The sequence below is a fragment of the Danio rerio genome, chromosome 8 (genome assembly GCF_052040795.2).
Source record: "Danio rerio strain M-AB ecotype USA chromosome 8, GRCz13ab, whole genome shotgun sequence".
Lineage (NCBI taxonomy): Eukaryota > Metazoa > Chordata > Actinopteri > Cypriniformes > Danionidae > Danio > Danio rerio.
Genome location: NC_141028.1, coordinates 61,175,677 through 61,197,897, shown reverse-complemented (window position 1 = coordinate 61,197,897; position 22,221 = coordinate 61,175,677). Strand labels below are relative to the sequence as shown.

The following is a 22,221-nucleotide window of genomic DNA, read 5'->3' as shown; positions in this document are numbered from 1 at the left end:
CTAATGAATAAAGGCCTGAGCCGAAGGAAAATGAATGTATGTGCAAGGATGGTGAAACAGAGAGAGCATTTTGTGAGGAGAATGTGCATTATTATTGGCAGGAACTGCAATTAATATACAGAAGAAAAGTCTTAAAGGGGTAGAAAATAAAAATATATTCTTAATACTCGCCTTAAAATTCTAATCGGAGTTTCTTTCTTCCGTTGAACACAAAATAAGATTTACTGAAGAAAGTTGAAAGCCTGTAACCATTGACTTCCACAGAAGGAAAAGCAGATGGTCAATGGTTAAAATATATTATCAAAATATCTTGTTTAACAGAAGAAAGAAACTTGGTTTAAACAAGTAAAGGATGAGTGAATGATGACAGAATCTTCATCTTTGATTAAACTATACTCTAAGATTGTTATGATACCAAATCATTATATATGTCATTATTTTTTTAAATAAAAGTGTATAATGTTTACTAAAGTGATGGAAAATGTGTACTTTATGAATCTTTGATGGTGTATATATTGGGTTGTTTCTACAGGATACAGCTGAAGCCGGAAGTTAACAAGAATTATTTATTAAATTACTTATTAATTGCGTTTTATTAACAGCTATCCCAACCCTAAACCCAACCATCACAGTAATGTAAAAACAGTAATTGTAGTATTTGTCATTTTACTTATTAAACTACTCATTATATTATATTTTATTATCTCCCACTCAACTCTAAACCAAACCCTCTGATGTACACAGGATCACAATAATTACACTTTATTAATGTAATTATCCGCAGCTGTATCCCATCTGTATCTGTACCAATATTGTTTTGAGTATTTATTATAATATTGAAATAGTTTGGGGCTCGTTTTGACCGTTTTTTTTTTTGTTTGTTTGTTTTAAAAAAAAAATTTTTGGCTCGTTTTGACTGTAAAAAATAGGTTTTGTCCTGTGACGGCCATGTTTCGAAGACCTGACAACCCTGTCTCCAGGCCAGCAGATGGCGGGAAAGCGAGCAACCACTCAACCGACGTAAACAAGTAGAAGAAGTCAGTTTCTGATTCACCAGCAGAGTGTTGATGAATGTTCAGTTGATTTAATTAGTTTCTTATCATCATAACCATGACACAAACAGATCGAGATGCGGAGAACGGCCGGGACAGAGAGAAAGACCGGGAAAAAGAGCAGCAGCGCGGCGTGAAGAGACCCATCATGCCCGCCGCGGTACCGGAGCCCGTGCAGGAGGTCAGAAATACAGCCAGGATAAATCAACACACACGTGTTTCTCTGTAGCATTTAAGATAAAAGTGTTACACAAAGTAAGCTTAATTATATCTACAGAATTCAGTGAACAGATGCATCAGTTTAACATTTGAATCAGTGTTAATTTAATGGTAATAAAGTCTGTATCAAATCAAAATTTACTATGCTTATTTTAATAGCACACGTGATTAGTCTTTATGTGAACAATTAATCCGAATAAAAGTAATCCATTGAGACAAATGTTTGTTTTAGTAATCTTTAATCAAAGTATAACCATTAGTTTCTGCTTTGGAATGGCAGATGCTTGTCTGATGACGTCAGTTTGACGACGAAATTTGCTTACCCACGCCCCTCTAGCCGTTAGTTTGCTGCTAGCAGAGTCGTGTTTTTTATATTAAATTTAGTTATAGTAATATTTTGTTTTTTCTTTTAATAACATGCACAGATGAATTGTTCACCACAAAACTAGCTATGTGTGCTAACAAAATAAATTAGTTTTGATTTCGTGTGTATTTTAGTATGAATCTGTTACTTTAATATTATTAATTGTTTAACTTATTAGCACGCAATATTAGTCTTACAGTGGACAAATCATTCGTGCAAGTTAATCCACTGAAAAAAAATGTTTGTCTTGGTTATCAAAATATGACCTCTCGACAGCTTGGACGAAATATGCTTAGCCACGCCCCTCCAACCATTAGAGTTGTGTTTTCGTATTAAGTTTACTTATATAATAATATTGTGGTTGTTTTTTAATTAATTTGTATGTTTGTGTTTGTAGACCGTGTTTATTTACTAGTAACAAAATTGTTTAAAGTTATAGTATAGATTTAGCTAACTGCAGTAATCCTGTGTAAACTATTTGTATTTCTCATAGAGGTAAAGTTGGTTTTATATTTGCACATTCGTTCATTTAGAAGTCTCTATATTGGTTGCCATGTTATTTTGAATATTTGATCGTAATTTCCCTATCTCACACACATTGTCGTTGTGGATTTCAGCAAATTCAAGCCAACTTCATCGTTGTGATTCATCCTGGATCAAGAACGCTGCGTCTGGGTCGAGCGACGGACACATTACCCATAAGCGTCCCTCATGTGATCGCCCGCAGACACAAACACCCCGGCCAGAGCCGCTATGAAGACAAGTGTCTGCTCCGAGAAGGCCTGAATGTGAGTGTTTTGCCACTGTCTGCTAATAAAGTGGACGTTTGTGCTATTTTAATTGTTGCTAATTTTGTTTTGTTGGTCTCCCATAATTGGTTTACATTAAAGTAGAGCTGCACAATATATATATATATATATATATATATATATATATATATATATATATATATATATATATATATATATATATATATATATTTTTTTTTTTTTTTTTTTTTTTTTGAGCTTTTAATACTATTGAGTGTGTGTGTTTTGTGCAGTCTGCAGACAGTAATGAGCAGAGGCAGAACGGGCTGAAAATGGTTGATCAGGTGATCTGGTCCAAGAAAATGTCCAACGGTGTGAGGAGAACGCCAGTGTCCGCAGAACAGGTACAAACAATTTTTCTGCAGATCACAGTCAATCAAATGCTGCTCTTCATGCAGTGTGTGTGTGTGTGTTTGTGTGTGTGTGTGTGTGTGTTTACAGGCAAGGTTATACAACAGACAGATACGACCTGCTGTTCTAGACCCAAACTCTAAAGTCAGCTGGACAAACACAAGTCACCATCCTGAATATGTGGTCGGAGAAGAGGTAAGTCGAGAAAACACTGCTCATGACAATAATAGAGATGCATCTGTCCCATTGTCGCAGATGTTTTTGTTAGATGGAGTATTTTCCTAATCTATTGAGATCTAATATTGCATGTGTATTATTCTGTGGCATACAGAAAGCCATGAAGACAATATAAGTCGGCCCACATGGAATCTGCACATGCGGATTTCCACAGATTTTATTATTGAGTCTGTTTATTTTGCTTGTGTAAATTTATATTTATTTAGTTTTTAAATTAATTTCAGTAATATTACTGGCTAATATGAAGATGTTCATATGATTTAGTTACAATATAGTTTGTAAAGTAAAATGTTCTGTCTTTTAGTAAATATTGTATATGAGAGACCTGCTTTGTTTACCAAAATAAGTGGATCTAATTGGATTTGCATTGTAGACATTCAACAAAAGTGGAAAAGGTGTTATTTTTTTATTTCATATATTAAGTTTTTAGTTATGATACTCCCAAAATCATTGCGCATTAATCTGCATATTTTTTACAAAATACTTCACGGAAATAGCAAAATGTCTGCAGATTTTGCCCGACCCTAAAACTAAACAAAACTATTTCATTTCATAGATGTTTAAATTAATATATTATGTGTATTATACATATATATGTGATATATATATATATATATATATATATATATATATATATATATATATATATATATATATATATATATATATAAATATATATATATATATATATATAGAAAATAAATAAACACAGAAAACACACATATAGTAAACTTTTATTTTGAATCCGATTAATCTTTGTCCAGTTCTACTTTAAATATAACGATAATTTGCTATTTGTTGTCCACACAATGACAACAGGCTGTTTATTTTTAGTTTATGCTCTTCATTTGGCAGTACAACTCTAAACTATAATATGTGTGTGTGTGTCTGTGTGTGTGCGTGTGTCTGTGCTCATGCATGTGTTTGTGTATGTATGTGCACGTCTGTGTGTATACGTGTTTGCGTTTGCGTGTGTGTGTGCGCGTGTGTGTGTGTGTGTTTGTGTTTGTGTTTGTGTTTGTGTGTGTGTGTGTGTGTGTGTGTGTGTGTGTGTGTGTGTGTGTGTGTGTGTGTGGTGGTAAGGCGTTGTATGTGAACCCTACAGACTGCTACAGCGTGCACTGGCCCGTGTGCAGGGGTCGTCTGAACCTCCACAGCGGCTCCGGCGGCTCGCTCAGTGCTGTCATGATGGACCTGGAGCACATCTGGACTCACGCTCTTCAGAAACTCCTACAGATCCCTCTGAAGGATCTCAAGGTACGCCTGGAGATCCAGTGCATTTCTTACTCAGAGCTTTTGTCTTGTTTGTAGTCCAGATATCCAAAAACTCTTAAATCAAGAAGCATTTTCTAGACAAGTACAAAGTATTGTTTTCTTTACTCAGGAATAATGAGTAAGATGTGAGTGAGATCTGCCAGTGGGGTGAGCAAGATAATCCTGGCTTTGGTTTGAAGCAAGATTTTATTTTGCTTACTCCATTGGCAGATTATTTTGCTTGTTTTATCGAAAAACAAAACAATATTCAATTCATCTTTATTTCTCTGGCAATTTTACACTGTAGATTGTGCCGCAGCAGCTGAACACAGAAGTTCTAGTTGACTGAAACTGTCGGTCCAGTTTTCAGTTCAGTGTGGTTTAATTTTCACTGCTGAAAGTCCAAACGCTGAAGAGCAAATCGATCCGTACGCAGCTCCACAAGTCTCTAACCAAGCAAGCCAGTGGCAAAAGTGAAGAGAAAAGAAAAACTTCACCAATTGATGAAAGTGAAGGAAAAAGCCTTGAGAGAAATCAGGCTCAGTTGGAAACGACCATTTCTCCTCTGGCCAAACTTCCTCTACAGAGCTGCAGTCTAGGCGCAGGATGCTGGAGAATGCTTGACGTCCATCGTGGAGAAGCTGCAGGTCACCGGCGGGTGATCAGGCTGGCCCACGGGACTCGTCTGTCATTGGGATCTTTCAGGAATCAGTCTCGTGATCTCCACTCCTCCATGACCGCCACAGCATCTGCTCAGGATACAGCCTGGTCCAGGATTATAGAAACCTTGTGATAATGAAAAACAGACTAACACAAGCCGTTCAAATTATAATGTATTCTGACAAGTGTTCCCAAATAAGAATGAGTTTATTCTTAGTAATAATAAGTATTGATTTAAGAGTTATTAGATATTTGGACTGGAAGCAAGACGAAAGCTCTGAGTAAGAGAAGTGTTTGCAGTGCACCCATTGAGGTTTCTCCTAAACGAGAGATGATGTTTATTTTTGACGAGTTTTTCATTTTGTTCGCAGTATTACAGATGCATCCTCCTCATTCCTGACATATATAACCGTCAGCATGTGAAGGAGATCGTCAATATGCTGCTGGTTAAAATGGGTTTCTCAGGTATGCCACAAAATCTGCTTTTCCACTGACAAATCTTCCTTTTTAATTTAGTTTAGTTTGCATTTCCACCGCAGTCAAACCAGAACGAATTATTTTCAAACACAAACGTTTTCACGTGTATTCTGGGCTGTGACATGTACGAGATGCTGAGAGAAATTGCTCTGATTATGTTTAGGCCGATTGTCCTTTAACACTGTGCAATTATGCTGCATTTGTTAACATTAGTTCACTAAAACTCAACTCACAATCAAAACTACAAAGGCATTTATTAATCTTGGTGATGCCAATTTATTAGTTCATTCCTAATAACTCACTAAAACTAAAAGTTGTTATTCCTGCAGCAGCAGATCCGTTTCCAATCGATCAGTCTAGCATTTATTTTTTCTGCTAATAAGGTCTGCCATGTAAATAGCGAACCCGCTATGGCACATTCTTCTCTTAAAGGCGATGGGAGTTAAAACTCAGATTGGTTTAATGCATGTTATGCCCAAAACGCACCTATAACTCATTAAGAGAATTTAATGACCCTTTAGACCCTTTTAGTTTTTCTCATTAAAATAGCAGAAGTGAGTTCTAAGTGCAACTGCACCATACGCTTTAGACCAGGGGTCTTCAAAGTGTGAGGCGCGCCTCCCCTGGGGGGCGCCAGAGCATGTCAGGGGAGGCGCGGGGAAAAATATTATATAATAAAAATTATTATTAAGTTTAATTATTATATGTATTTTTTTATTGTATTTAAACGTTTTAATTAAACAAAGCTAAAAAAAATAATACGTCAAAAATAAGAAAATCTTTTTTACCCAGAAGGCCATAGCTGTGATTTCGCTTCTGTTTGGCAAGCCCACCAATACAGGTATGTCTGCTAATACAATGGATCGGTTTCTGAGACCCCCCCGATTCAAAGCCTTCAAGTTCAGGGTTTAAACCCAAAAGACGACGATATGATGATCAGTATTTGAGTTTAGGATTCACGTGGACAGGACCAGCTGATGAACCACGACCTTTATGTGTGGTTTGTCAAGATATTTTGGCTAATGACAGCATGAGACCCGCTAAACTTCCACTGTTTTGACTGGGATGGACAGTTCTTGGATCTGTTCTATTCATATTGAACCATCATCCTAGTTTTAAAAACGTTATATTAAAATACTTGTTATTACTCTGTAAATAATTGCACTTTCATGCAAATGATGATAAAAGTGAGTTAACAGTCTGACATCCGTCTGTGTCTTTATATATACTGTGTGTATATATATATATATATATATATATATATATATATATATATATATATATATATATATATATATATATATATATATATATATATATATAGCGTGTTTGGGAGGCGCCAATGGATTAGTTGTGTCAAAAGTGAGACCATCTATGAGCTTATATCATTAAAATAGATCCTCTTTTGTTCTTAATTTGTCTTTTTCTTGATTTATTATAACTTTTGCCAGTTTAAAGTACTTTAAATGTTTTTTTTCCCTGGTCTGTTCAATTAGGAAAGGCCAAAACCTGTCAGTTATTGATCATTTTCTGCTGCAATATAAATATGAGAGTTCAGTTCAGTGGCATTGTTTACATTCTCTATCTCTAGTATAGCCGACTGACGATGCATCATGAAAACACTCTATATTACCCCTGTATTTCATGTAGTGTGTAATGTTGCAGATTATGAAGTGTGCCTGCTGATGTCTTCTGTGTGTGTGCAGCTGTTGTGGTGCACCAGGAGTCAGTGTGTGCCACCTTCGGCAGCGGTCTGAGCAGTGCGTGTGTTGTGGACGTGGGCGATCAGAAGACCAGTGTGTGCTGTGTGGAGGACGGCGTCTCCCACCGCAGCTCCAGGTAAAAGAAAAGCAGGGTTGCTCAAAGTTTTGCTTATAAAGGGTCAAACTTGCTTGAGGGAGGTGGGCAAATAAAATGTAATGTATTGTGTATTTATATAGCGCATTTATTGTGTATGGCCGTACACCCAAAGCGCTTCACAATCATGAGGGGGGTCTCTCCACACCACCACCAGTGTGCAGCATTCACCTGGATGATGCGACGGCTGCCACAGGACAACGGCGCCAGTGCTTCACCACACACCAGCTATTGGTGGAGTGGAGAGACAGTGATGGAGCCAATTCAGTGGAAGGGGATGATTGGGAGGCCATGATCGTATGGGCCGATAGAGGGACTTTGGCCAGGACACCGGGGTTACACCCCTGCTCTTTCACAAGAAGTGCCATGGGATTTTTAATGAGCACAGAGAGTCAGGACCTCGGTTTAACATCTCATCTGAAAGACGGCCCCCACTGACAGTATAGTGTCCCCTTCACTTTTACTGGGGCATTAGGACTCACACAGACCACAGGTTGAGCGCCCCCTGCTGGCCTCACTAACATCACTTCCAACAGCAACCTAGTGTTCCCTAGTTGTCTCCCATGGTACTGACCAGGCTCAGCCCTGCTTAGCTTCAGTGAGTAACCGGTCTTGGGCTGCAGGGTGATATGGCTGTGGGAAGGTAAATATACCAAACTCTATTACATCAAAGTTGCCATGGGTCATATCGTAATTTAATTAACATCATAAAATAATTAGAAAACATTGCTTTACTGTATATTAACTAATGCAGCATACGTGTTTTCATTTTATAATAAACAGTTAAAACAAAAACAAATCCATTTATTATAACAGAATTGAGTTATACTAGTCAAGCTGCACTTGTTTTGTCTTTTGTAGCTTAGCAATAAAACAAACGAAAACGGTTATGTTAAATTAGAAATTACGATCTCTGCTAAAGGCATTTGCCCCAAACTTAATCGCCCCATCATTCTCACTCTTTTCTCATGTTGGATGTTCTCAGTTTGGGAATCTCTGCACTATAGTTCTCCATTACATGGCTCTCAGAAATGCTTGATCCTGATTGGTCATGCTCTACAATCTGAGTTCGTTTATTATGACCGTCAATGGTGGCAATGTGTTTAAGTTCTGTTAACAAGTGTGTGCCATATGTTATATGTTCTGTGCAGTGTTTGCTGTAGGGCAGGGGTCACCAATCTCGTTCCTGGAGGTCCGGTGCCCTGCAGGGCTCCAACTTGCCTCAACACACCTGCATTGGTGTTTCAAGTATACCTAATAAGAGCTTGATTAGCTTGTTCAGGTGTGTTTGATTAGGGTTGGAGATAAAATCTGCAGGACACCGGCCCTCCAGGAACAAGTTTGGTGATCCCTGCTGTAGGTTGTGTGCTTTCCCAAAGACAAATAGAGGAATTGTTTACATTTACATTTAGTCATTTAGCAGACGCTTTTATCCAAAGCGACTTACAAATGAGGACAAGGAAGCAATTTACACAACCAAGAGCAACAATGAATAAGTGCTATAAGCGAGTTTCAGGTCTGTAAAGTCTAAGAAGGGAAGTATTAGTAGTATTAGTATTTTTATTTATTTTTTTTTTGTACAGTTAGTGTGATATTCAGAGAAATTACAGATTAGGAAGTGTAGTGGAGACTAAATAGTTGAGTGTTTAGTGGTTTCTTGAAAGTAGCGAGTGACTCTGCTGTTCTGATGCAGTTAGGGAGTTCATTCCACCAACTGGGCAGATTGAGCGTGAGCGTTCGCGAAAGTGATTTTTTTCCTCTTTGGGATGGAACCACGAGGCGACGTTCATTCACAGAACGCAAGTTTCTGGAGGACACATACATCTGCAGAAGCGAGAGCAGATAAGAAGGAGCAAGGCCAGAAGTCGCTTTGTAGGCAAACATCAGAGCTTTGAATTTGATGCGAGCAGCAACCGGCAGCCAGTGCAAACGGATGAGCAGCGGAGTGACATGTGCTCTTTTAGGTTCATTAAAGACCACTCGTGCTGCTGCATTCTGGAGCAGTTGAAGAGGTTTGATAGAGTTAGCTGGAAGCCCGGCTAGTAGAGAGTTACTGTAATCCAGTTTGGAGAGAACAAGAGCTTGAACAAGGAGTTGAGCTGCATGTTCAGATAGGAAGGGTCGGATCTTTCTGATGTTATAGAGTGTGAATCTGCACGATCGAGCAGTTCTAGAGATGTGGTCAGAGAAGTTTAGTTGGTCATCAATCGTTACTCCAAGGCTTTTCAGCGTTTTGGATGCAGTAATGGTTGCCCCGTCCATCTGGATTGAAAAGTTATGGTGTAGAGTCGGGTTGGCAGAAACTACAAGCATTTCCGTTTTTGCGAGGTTCAGCTGAAGATGATGATCTTTTATCCAGTGTGAAATATCCAACAGGCAGGCTGAGATGCGAGCTGGAACCGAGGGATCATCAAATAAATATAAATAAATTTAAATAAATATATATAAAAAGTTCTACAAAAAATGCACAAACTGAAAATACAGAACAATCTTGTAATATAGTTGATTAAAGCAGCCTTTTAGATGATGTCCAGCAGTAATTGTTTTCTTTATGTACAGTAGCTTATATTTAATACCAAATAGATGAAGACTAATTTTTATTTTCAGTGTTACTTATTTTTTAAGTCAAAACCTTTTTCGCTTTCTTTTAATTCCACTGGAAACCTAACCATTTGTTTGTTTATATTATTATTATTATTATTATTACTATTATTGTTATTATGTGCTCCGGTTTCCCCCACTGTCCAAAGACATGTGGTATAGGTGAATTGGGTAGGCTAATGGAATGGAAGTGTATGGGTGTTTCCCAGTGATGGGTTGCGGTTGGAAGGGCATCCGCTGCGTAAAACATATGCTGGATAAGTTGGCGGTTCATTCCGCTGAGGCGACCTCAGATTAATAAAGGGACTAAGCCGATAAAGAAAATGAATGAATGTGCAGTATTATTTGTTTACTGAGCAACAATAATCAACACTAATAAACTAAACTAAACTAATAAACTAGTGTTGTAGTGAAATGTTTAATAATCATGTTAACTGTGATTATTCCTCAGATTATAATCACACCGACAAAATGTACTCATTGCATCAGTATCCACATGCAGCGGGATGTACATTATGCCTATATAGCCAACACTGTTTAAGGATGCATGTGTTTCTGTGCAGGTTGTGTCTTGCGTACGGGGGCTCAGACGTGACGCGCTGCTTCTTCTGGCTCATGCAGAGAGCTGGGTTTCCCTATAGAGATTGTCAGCTGGGGAATAAACTGGACTGTGTGCTTCTGCAGCAGCTCAAAGAGTCCTTCTGCCACCTGGATCAGGTGAAAGACTTGGGGGCCGTTCACACATACATCTTTCCTCTCCAATGCACTACTTTTCTATTGTTTTTCAGTGTAAACACGCTTATGTTTGCTATCTTCATGACTTGTGAATTGTTTCTCAGTAGCTAAAATTGTACACATGGTTTTATTTTACCTATTGCAAGTGCTATTATGAATGATGTGACATATAATGATATTATAATGACAATAACAGACTAATTACAAATAGGAAAACAATATGTTGAGCTCTTAAAGGAACATCATACAACTCAGGAGATCTGGAAAAACCCAAAGTCATGTACTAATATACAATCCACAATTTATGAAGATTGCAAAACTAGTTGTGAGAAATGATAATAATAGTAAGTTGTGTGTATAAAAGGAACATGAAAGCAGCACATAAAAAACACCTGTGAAAACCAGAAAGTACCTAAAAGTGCAAAACAAGCAAGCTGCGCAAAATGTGTCACTTTACAGGATTCCAGAAAGCTGACATGTGCATATGTGTGATTGTGTGCGTGTGTGTTTGCATGCATGTGTGTGTATGAGTAGAAACAACAGTGTTCTGACTTCATTTTGAGATTGAGCCTGTGTTTGTGTTTGTGTGTGTGTGTGTGTGTGTGTGTGTGTGTGTGTGTGTGTGTGTGTGTGTGTGTGTGTGTGTGTGTGTGTGTGTGTGTGTGTGTGTGTGTGTGACTAAGCAACAGTGTTCTCGGACTTTGTTTTGAGTGTCAGTGTGTGTGTGTGTGTGTGTGTGTGTGTCTGTGCATGTGTATTTGTGTGTGTGTTTTTGTGGGTGTGTGTGCATGTGTACGTGTGTGTGTGTGTGTGTGTGTGTGTGTGTGTGTGTGTGTGTGTGTGTGTGTGTGTGTGTGTGTGTGTGTGTGTGTGTGTGACTAAGCAACAGTGTTCTCGGACTTTGTTTTGAGTGTCAGTGTGTGTGTGTGTGTGTGTGTGTGTCTGTGCATGTGTATTTGTGTGTGTGTTTTTGTGGGTGTGTGTGCATGTGTACGTGTGTGTGTGTGTGTGTGTGTGTGTGTGTGTGTGTGACTAAGCAACAGTGTTCTCGGACTTTGTTTTGAGTGTCAGTGTGTGTGTGTGTGTGTGTGTGTCTGTGCATGTGTATTTGTGTGTGTGTGTTTTTGTGGGTGTGTGTGCATGTGTGCATTTACGTGTGTGTGTGTGTGTGTGTGTGTGTGTGTGTGTGTGTGTGTGTGTGTGTGTGTGTGTGTGTGTGTGTGTGTGTGTGTGTGTGTGTGTGTGTGTGTGACTAAGCAACAGTGTTCTCGGACTTTGTTTTGAGTGTCAGTGTGTGTGTGTGTCTGTGCATGTGTATTTGTGTGTGTGTTTTTGTGGGTGTGTGTGCATGTGTACATGTGTGCATTTACGTGTGTGTGTGTGTGTGTGTGTGTGTGTGACTAAGCAACAGTGTTCTCGGACTTTGTTTTGAGTGTCAGTGTATGCGTCTGTGCATGAGTGTTTGTGTGTGTGTTTTTGTGTGCGTGAGTGTGCGTACAATGTGTACATGTGTGTGTTTACATGTATGCATTTGTGTGTGTGTAACTGAGTAAGTGTTCTCTGACTTTGTTTTAAGTGTCAGTGTGTGTGTGTATGCGTCTGTGCATGTGTGTTTGTGTGTGTGTTTTTGTGGGTGTGGGTGTGTGTGCAATGTGTACATGTGTGCGTTTACATGTATGCATGTGTGTGTGTGTGTAACTGAGTAAGTGTTCTCTGACTTTGTTTTGAGTGTCAGTGTGTGCGTCTGTGCATGAGTGTTTGTGTGTGTGTTTTTGTGTGCGTGGGTGTGTGTGCAATGTGTACATGTGTGCGTTTACATGTATGCATGCATGTGTGTGTGTGTGTGTGACTAAGCAACAGTGTTCTCTGACTTTGTTTTGAGTGTCTGTGCATGTGTGTGTGTGTATGAGTGTTTGTGTGTGTGTTTTTGTGTGCGTGTGCGTGTGCGTGTGTGTGTGTGTGTGTGTGTGTGTGCATGTGTACATGTGTGCGTTTACATGTATGCACGTGTGTGTGTGTGACTAAGCAACAGTGTTCTCTGACTTTGTTTTGTGTGTGTGTGTGTGTGTGTGTGTGTGTGTGTGTGTGTGTGTGTGTGTGTGTGTGTGTGTGTGTGTGTGTGTGTGTAGCAACACAACTTTGTCTTCAAAGTGTCAGTGTTTAAATCAGCCTCATCTTTGAGAGTTGTGTGTTACGCTGTATTAATGCATAGTTTTTTCTGAAAGAGTGTGTGTGTACGTTTGTGCATGTGTGTGTAAGCAGCAGTGTTCCAACTTTGTTTTCCAAGTGTTCCTGTTTAAATCAGCCTCATGTTTCAGAGTTGTGTGTTACGCTGTATTAATGATGGTTTATTTCTGCAGGATATTTCCGGACTGCAGGATCACGAGTTCCGCACCCGTTTCCCAGATTCCCCAGTCCTGCTGTATCAGCTGCGGTTAGGAGACGAGAAGCTCCAGGTAGACGATCACTGAATCATTTGACATCATTCGTGTTTATGTCATCTGCACTCATAATCTGCGTCTGAAGCTGCTCACCTATGGTCTGTTTACACCTGCTCACATTTACTCTGATGGGATAGCTTGATTTTGATTGAGCTCTGATTGGATAGAGTTAGGAAAACAGTTCTATATAATAAAAATCGGATCCTCAAACCTTGTGCAATAAGCAAATTCAACCCGGCGGGGGAGGAGATGGGAGGGAGGGTGCATAGAAGGGGGTAGAAAAGTGTGTGACAGTTACAAAGTGCGACAGTTACAGAACGTTCAGGATGCTGCGCGAGCTCAGCATCCCCTAGGAAGAAAGTCGCCGCCGTAGAAGTGCTCCGAGTTTGCTCATTGATTTAGCGATAGAAGATGAAGCCTTCAACTTTACAAAAATGTATAAAAACACTACAAATGTGGACCAGAATAAGATACTCCTGCGTCTGTCAACAATACACAAATGCAGCAGGGAATGAGTCTCCACTGATGTCAATTAAGAGGAAGGCCAGGGCCAGCGCTTTTCCTACGCTCCTCCCCATCACAAGATACCAGTCTGCAAGGCGACATTTCTAAGTGTCCTTTGTACGTTTATTTTTTAAATAATTTCTTGCGTGAGTAGCCTATCTGAAGATTTATTTATGCGGTTGCATCTATTATTTATAGCCTAAAACCTCACGTTAATTTTTGTTGTTGTTGATTTATTATAAGGGAACATAAAGGGCACAGGCTGTTATGGAGAAAAATAAACAGTTTTGCTTTTTCACAACAAGCAATAAATAAGCTATTATTATTATTATTATTACTATTATTATTACTATTATTATTACTACTACTATTATTATGATTATTACTATTACTATTATTATTATTATTATTATTATTATTACTATTAATATTAGAACTACTATTATTATGATTATTATTATTACTATTATTATTATTACTATTATTATTATACTTATTTTTACTACTATTATTATGATTATTATTATTATTATTACTATTACTATTATTATTATTATTATTATTATTATTACTATTATTATAATGACTGCTACTATAATTATGATTATTATTATTACTATTATTATTAATATTATTATTATTACTATTACTATTATTATCATTACTGCTACTATAATTATGATTATGATTATTATTATTATTATTATTACTATTATTATTACTATTATTATTGTTACTACTACTATTATTATGAATATTATTACTATTATTACTATTACTACTATTATTATTATTACTACCACTATTATTATTATTACTATTATTACTATTATTATTATTATTATTACTATTATTATTATTACTATTATTATTATTACTATTATTATCATTACTGCTACTATAATTATGATTATTATTATTACTATTATTATTATTACTATTATTATCATTACTGCTACTATAATTATGATTATTATTATTACTACTACTATTATTATGAATATTATTATTACTATTATTACTATTATTATTACTATTATTATTATTACTATTATTACTACTACTATTATCATGATTATTATTATTACTATTATTATTATTATTATTATTATTACTATTATTACTACTACTATTATCATGATTATTATTATTACTATTATTATTATTATTATTATTATTACTATTATTATTATTACTACTACTATTATTATGATTATTATTATTACTATTATTATTACTACTATTATTATTATCATTACAGTGAAATAATTCATTAAATATGATGGGGCGAGGCGAGCTTGTGTAGCGGACTCTGTAAGCTACAAGTCGTTTATCTAACTAATCTTATCAAACAAAACTATTCACTAGCTTTTCTTAATGGTATCACTGTAGAATATAGCCTAGGGTGGATATATAGCGTTTTGAAAAAAAAAAAAAAAGTTATGTTATGTACATTCTGGCCAAACCTAACTCAGAATCTTATTATTATTATTAATCAATATTCGTATATATTATTCCATATATTTATGATGTATTGTTTTTTGTTACCAATTTAAGATGTTTGACAATGTTAAGAATAATATGTTGCATTTTAGCATGTTTTTTGACTTATTTATGAACTATTTACGGACTTAAAATTAAATAAAAAATATCCTGGATTTATAAATGTTGTGTTCCTGGCCTTCACTGAGCCAGATAAGAGTTGAATGTACAAAAATTGTGAATGAACTTGACTCTTGATGTCTTAAATAATATTGTCAAATAACCAGCATTTGTCAAAATCTCGTTTTGCAACGAAACTCTTCATATCGACTCATCGTACTACACATGTTACCTCAATCATTTTTGGTGATAAAAAATATATCGCACATAAATAAAAGAAAAAAATAAATTCGCTGATTGCACATCTCTGTTGGAGGTGTCAGAGTGGTCAAAAACACTACAGTATTTAAACTAATGTATTATAATACTTAATAAATGCTGTAGAGAATATAAATAAAAATACTGCAGAATAATAATGTACTAATGAAACAAACTCTGCTTTAAGCGTCTTCACTGTAAGAATTAAACTGAATTTGTTTCTTTTTAAGCTACAAAACTCAAGATCAAGAGCAGTGGTTGATTTTGTTGTTTGATTGATAATGATGGGGCGAGGCAGTGGCGCAGTAGGTAGTGCTGTCACCTCACAGCAAGAAGGCCGCTGGTTCGAGCCTCGGCTCAGTTGGTGTTTCTGTGTGGAGTTTGCATGTTCTCCCTGCGTTCGCGTGGGTTTCCTCCAGGTTCCCTCACAGTCCAAACACATGCGGTACAGGTGAATTAGGTAGGCTAAATTGTCCGTAGTGTATGAGTGTGTGTGTGTGATTGTGTTTGAATGTTTTCCAGAGATGGGTTGCAGCTGGAAGGGCATCCGCTGCGTAAAAACTTGCTGGATAAGTTGGCGGTTCATTCCGCTGTGGCGACCCCGGATTAATAAAGGGACTAAGCCAACAAGAAAATGAAGGACTGATTGATGATAAAAACAGTCGACAGCAGAAATGTAGTGTACTGTCACTTTAAGAGCCGCACAGATCTGTTTGTTTTCACCTTTGGTCGTTTGATTCTTAACTCTTTATCTTCAATTATTTCTTCATAACAAACATTTTTCCATGTATTTTCAAGGCTCCGATGACGTTATTCTACCCGGCTGCGTTCGGGATTGTGGGTCAGAAGATGACATCACTGCTGCATCGCTCTCAGGGAGACGCGGAGGATCCTCACGACGAACACTTTCTGCTGACCACACAGAGCAAACAAGACCAGGTGCAGCAGATAACTCACTCTCAGACATGGAGAACAGCTATTAATAATGCTTCAGTCGCACTTTACTGTAAGCTTATTCTACTAGTTAATGATGTTTAAAGGGTTCCTATGATGAAAATCAACCTTTGTACGCTGTAGTGTGTGTAGTCTCAAGTCATACTTGAGTGATAGAAACACAATAAATCTCTGTTTTTATTTCCTGACGTTAAAATAGGATCCAAATCCCAGAGATTTTGATGCTCACTGCAACATGATGTAGCAGTGGGGTGTTCCCCGCCCACTGATGTTGATTGACAGCAGCGTATTAACATGTCTCCATAGTATTACATCTAAACGTGTCCACAGGACAGGATTTGCAAAGAAACTGGAATTGAAAGATCTGTTCTGATCAAACTGTAGTAGCATTAATCTGCCTCTCTCTCTCTCTTTAGTCGTCTAAAGCCAGCGCAGATCGTAAATCCTTCCCCAAACCGAGCAGTTTCGAAGGTGAATCCAGCGTTTGCGAGGTGTCAGACAGGAGCAGTCTGGGTCAGGATCTGGATCTGGGTCATTCTCAGGCCGAGTGTCTGGTCGGAGGAGCTGAAACTGAAGAGACGCCGTCTGCTCTGCTGTCCAGGAAAACAGCCATGTCTCAGTTTGAGGGAAAAGCTCTGGGCATCGATAAAGCCATCCTGCACAGCATCGACTCCTGTGGTAAACACACACACACACACACACACACACACTCCTCTGCTGGGTCAAAAATAGCGCCGTCAAACACACACTCCTGTGCAGCGTTTCTCTACAGGCGGTGTTGGGTCAAAAATAGTGCTGTCACACAAGGGTTAATATGCACAGCTAGTGTTTTTCACTGAGCCCTTCCAGCTGCAACCCAGTACAGGGAAAAACCCATGCACACTCATACACTACGGTCAATTTAGTTCATCAGTTTCCCTATAGTGCATGTGTTTGGACTGTGGAGGAAACCGGAGCACCCGGAGGAAACCCACGCCAACATGGGGAGTACATGCAAACTCCACACAGAAATGCCAACTGACCCAGCTGAGACTCGAACCAGCGACCTTCTTGCTGTAAGGAGACCACCGTGTTAACCACCGTGCCACGCATGATTAAGTTTTTATATTAAATTGTTGATTAATAATATTGTTTTATATTGTTTACCGTTTAAAGAGAGCTCTTACAGTGTGTGTGTGTGTGTGTGTGTTTTCACAGCGTCGGACGAGACGAAGCGTAAGATGTACAGCTGTATTCTGGTGGTCGGCGGCGGGCTGCTGTTTCACGGAGCGCAGGAGTTCCTGCAGCATCGCATCCTCAACAAGATGCCGCCTTCGTTTAGATGCATGGTGGAGAGCGTAGACGTCATCACACGACCCAAGGTGTGTGTGTGTGTGTGTGAGAGAGAGAAAGAGAGTGTATGAGAGTGTGTGAGTGTTTTGAGTATGAGTGAGAGCGCGTGTGTGTAATATATAGTGATATAACGTTAATGTTTTGCACAGGACACGGACGCTCGAGTGTGTGTGTGGAAGGGAGGCTCGGTGCTGGCGTGTTTGGACACCACACAGGAGCTCTGGATCCACCAGCGCGAGTGGCAGCGCTTCGGTGTGCGGATGCTGAGAGAGAGAGCCGCCTTCGTCTGGTAAAACACTGAAATCTGGTCATGATGCTAGTGACCTGGACATATTGTGTACATATGTTTATTTGCATTTTCCTTCAAGCGTTTTGATTCATATAAAAGTGATTAAAGATGTAAAAGATACTTGCACTTAAAATGTTTTACTTACTTTTGTTTTATAAGTGTATGTACACACAGCAGTTCTGGTCGTGGAATCTGATTGGCTGAACAGTCATGATGTAAACATTGCACGTTTTTGAAAACATGCAATAAAACTGTGAGCAGTGCAGTGTTTCGCCTGTTACGTTTTTGATGTTGCACGAGTATATTTGCAAAAATATCCAACAGAACACAGAGTCAAACTATCATTTTATTATGCCAAGAAATCAGTAGAATACTATGAAAAAACATCATGTTCTGTCATTTATTACTTTTTTGCTCCATATTGTCATGATAGCATCACACAGTTGCTGCAGATTTGTCGGCTGCACATCCATGATGCCAATCTCCCGTTCCACCACATCCCAAAGCTGCTCTATTGGATTGAGCTCTGGTGACTGTGGAGGCCATTTAAGTACAGTGAACTCTTCGTCATGTTCAAGAAACCAGTCTGAGATGATTGAGCTTTATGACATGCTGCATTATCCTGCTGGAAGTAGCCATCAGAAGATGGAGACACTGTGCTCATAAAGGGATGGACATGGTCAGCAGCAATACTCAGGTAGGCTGTGGCGTTGATGCTCAATTGGTACTAATGGACCCAAAGAAAATCTCCCCCACACCATTACACCACCACCACCAGCCTGAACCGCTGATACAAGGCAGGATGATCCATGCTTTCATGTTGTTGAGGCCAGATTGTGAGCCGAGCATCCGAATGTGTCAGCAGAAATGGAGACTCATCAGAGCAGCAACGTTTCTCCAATCTTCTATTGTCCAGTTTTGGTGAGTCTGTGTGAATTGTAGCCTCAGTTTCCTGTTCTTAGCTGACAGGAGCGGCACCCGGTGTGCTCTTCTGCTGCTGTAGCCCATCCGCCTCAAGGTTGGCCGTGTTGTGTGTTCAGAGATGCTCTTCTGCAGAGCTCGGTTGTATCGAGTGCTTATTTGAGTTACTGTTGCCTTTCTATCAGCTGGAACCAGTCTGGCCATTCTCCTCCGTCTGGCAGCAACAACCATGCCACGTTCAAAGTCTCTTAAATCCCCTTTCTTCCCCATTCTGATGCTCAGTTTGAACTGCAGCAGATCGTCTTGATCATGTCTACATGCTTAAATGCAGTGAGCTGCTGCCATGGGATTGGCTGAATACAAATTTGTGCTAAGAGCAGTTGGACAGGTGTACCTAATAAAGTGGCCGTTGAGTGTGTGTGTGTGTGTGTGTGTGTATATATATATATATATATATATATATATATATATATATATATATATATATATATATATACTTTATTCTCAAAATATTACAACTTGCATCTTTTAACTTTTAGATTTTTACTATTTTTTTTCAACGTGGCACTAAAATGTTGTACCGTGAAGACATTTTGTATCGTAAAATATCGTATCGTATATATCGTATCGTATCGTATATTAAAATATCAGTTTTTGATTAGTAATATCAAAGACTTTAAAATACACAATACATGTCATTCGTATCTTTTTGAATGGGAAAGTGTAACGGTCAACATGGTGAATAAAGCAACACAAGTACAGGAGCCAATCATCAATCGCTATAGGCCGACGATACTCTGGGGGAGGGGCTCGGACCAGACGTGAGTTTCTGCAGATTTTGTGTGATTTAGACATTTAGAAATGAAACTAAAGAGACAGCTGTTATTTAGTTTTATTGGTTATTCCTAATATGAATTGTAATGGGAAGCTTGCCAAGTAGTTTTGGAGAATTTCCCCATTCAAACAGAATGCCCGAGCATACGGCCGCTGAGTGAAATGACTTGACCTAAAGGGACTTTGGTAATATGCATTGCTAAGAGCTTAATTTGGACACCATTAAAGAGGAAATAAATCTGGCTAATCTCGTATCATGAATCTCTGACTGTTGGATGCTAAATATCTGTGCATGTGCTGCACATGTGGTTTTTGCATTTGTCCAAGAAGCATCCGCTGTGAGTTTATTCATACACAAGTGAAGAGTATTCAAAAGGCACTTGCACTTATAATGTTTATGTAAAGCAGTTCTGCTCCTGGAATCTGATTGGCTGATCACATGCTGCACATTTATCAATAAATAAAGGAAATAAATTAATAGAATTAATACATTTAAGTCATGTCTACACTGATCCATTTGTGACCCTGGACCTTATATTGCACTGATATATTTGTAAGAATAGCCAACAATAGACTTTTTGAGGTAAAATGAATAATTTTATGCCAAAAATAAATAGAATATTAAGATCTTGTTATTTGAAGACATTTTTTTGTAAATTTCCTATCATAAATATATGAAAAGTTGTTTGATGTAATATAGATTGCTTGATTGGGAACATGCATTGCTATGACCTTAATTTGCACAACTTTAAAACTGTTTTCCTCAATATTTAGATGTTTTTTTAACCCTCAGATTCCAGATTTTCATATAGTTCTATTATTATTCAATCCCAACTAACCTTATTTATTTAGCTCTCCGATAACATATAAATCTATTCATCCAAAAAAGACATCCTGGGCTTTGTACGTCAGTTTATTAAAGATATATCAGTACATAATATATATATATATATATATATATATATATATATATATATATATATATATATATATATATATATATATATATCTGTGTTTTCATTCACACTAGAAGTTTTAAAAAAAACATGAAGTACATCAAAATTGCTCCTCAGCATGGTCAAACTGTGGTCATGTCATATTTCACACAGTCCCTGATTGTCTCTGACAGAGCCCTAATCCTGAGCAGTTCAGGATCGTTATTAGCATTCGATTATTAAGAGCAGATATACAGGGTGCTCGAATTACAACCAATTAGTAGAGAAAGCACAAAATACAGCAGAAGACTTCTCAATTAAAGTCATCAAGAGACATTTAACAGCATATTGAATACAATCTGCATAAAAGCAAAGCTCAAAGACAGTGTTTCTCAACCATGTTCCTGGAGGAGCACCACCTCTGCGTATCTGCCCTGTCTCCTTAACCAAACACACCTGATTCGGATCATCAGCTCATCAGCAGAGAAGACCTGTGAATGGTGTGACAAAGGAGACACCTGAAACATGCAGTGCTGGTGGTCCTCCTGGAACGTGGTTGAGAAACACAGCTCTAAGAGCTGGTTATAAATGAACGCTGTTCTAACACTTAAATTCATGCTGAAAAAACTACATTTCCCATGATGCTATGCTGAACATTCCACCAATCAGAGAATCACAGTGAGCATATCATGACTAATGAGCTCTTTAGCTCCGCCCACTCCAGCACAGCAATACTGAATATTTAAAACTGAAAGAGTAAATACTGAAATATTAAAATATACATATTGGTAATTTGCAATAACTTTGAAACATATTGATTTTATTGAAATACTCAAGAAATCGTTGTATAATTCTCCATCCTTAGTAATAATTTTCAATACAAAATTGAGTTTTACTTCTGTCTCTCGTTAAATTCGTCTTGTATGCTTTGATTTTCACTTAATCACTTAATTTTTACTAGTAATTTCTCTTTTTGCCTGATTTGCAAGCATGTCATTGCTTTTGGACTGGTTAAACTGCATTAACAATGATTTATTATTATGTATTTTCCATAGAGCAATCTCTATGGCATGTGGTGAGCAGAACGAATGGCTGCTTTTTTATTGCTCATAATCTCACACTACTAAGAAACTGCATCTCTAACCACATGCTGAGAGCTGTAGTTTCAACCACATCGTGTTCAACGGAGCATTCTGGGAATCACCAAATCGATTAAACAGGTCATGACATGGAATTACAATCATATACAGTACATATGCACAGAAACATATGCAGAAAACGGTATTTCAACCCTCAATCTGACCCAATTTCTGGCCGGACTCGTGTTCGTGGGGTCTTACAAAAGTATTAACTGTTTATAAATCAATTCAGAGTCGGTGCCAATAGCCTAGTGGTTAAGTGCGCCGACAAAGAGCACCATGGTGCTCACGGCGACCCGAGTTCGATTCCCGGCTCGAGGTTCTATGCTGACCCTTCCCCTCTCTCTGGTCCTAATACTTTCCTGTCTGTCCTCCACTCTCATATCCCAATAAAAG

At 38.0% G+C, this 22,221-nt stretch overlaps 2 protein-coding genes across 4 annotated transcripts in view; one reads left to right on the top strand and one right to left on the bottom strand.

Moving 5' to 3' along the window:
- mmp23ba (matrix metallopeptidase 23ba) overlaps positions 1–22,221 on the bottom strand; it is a 568,642-nt gene that overhangs the window by 460,368 nt on the left and 86,053 nt on the right. The gene's annotated exons all lie outside the window — the stretch shown is intronic.
- Positions 994–18,261, top strand: actr8 (actin related protein 8). 3 transcript variants are annotated; one of them, XM_087262800.1, is made up of 14 exons: positions 994–1,037; positions 1,124–1,233; positions 2,253–2,423; positions 2,678–2,788; positions 2,886–2,990; positions 4,116–4,289; positions 5,318–5,411; positions 7,130–7,262; positions 10,445–10,598; positions 12,977–13,072; positions 16,220–16,360; positions 16,792–17,053; positions 17,573–17,736; positions 17,857–18,261. In XM_087262800.1, exons 2-14 carry the CDS (start codon positions 1,201–1,203, stop codon positions 17,998–18,000), a joined length of 1,782 nt encoding a protein of 593 aa, XP_087118926.1. In that variant the 5' UTR covers positions 994–1,037; positions 1,124–1,200; the 3' UTR covers positions 18,001–18,261.

What these genes read in the sequence shown, in the direction of transcription:
- actr8 (XM_087262800.1), top strand. Translation starts at nt 1,201, where the DNA reads ATGCCCGCCGCGGTACCGGAGCCCGTGCAGGAG. An exon ending in TGCTCCGAGAAGGCCTGAAT is followed by an intron (nt 2,424 to 2,677) that starts GTGAGTGTTTTG and finishes TGTTTTGTGCAG; the next exon opens with TCTGCAGACAGTAATGAGCA. An exon ending in GGTTAAAATGGGTTTCTCAG is followed by an intron (nt 5,412 to 7,129) that starts GTATGCCACAAA and finishes GTGTGTGTGCAG; the next exon opens with CTGTTGTGGTGCACCAGGAG.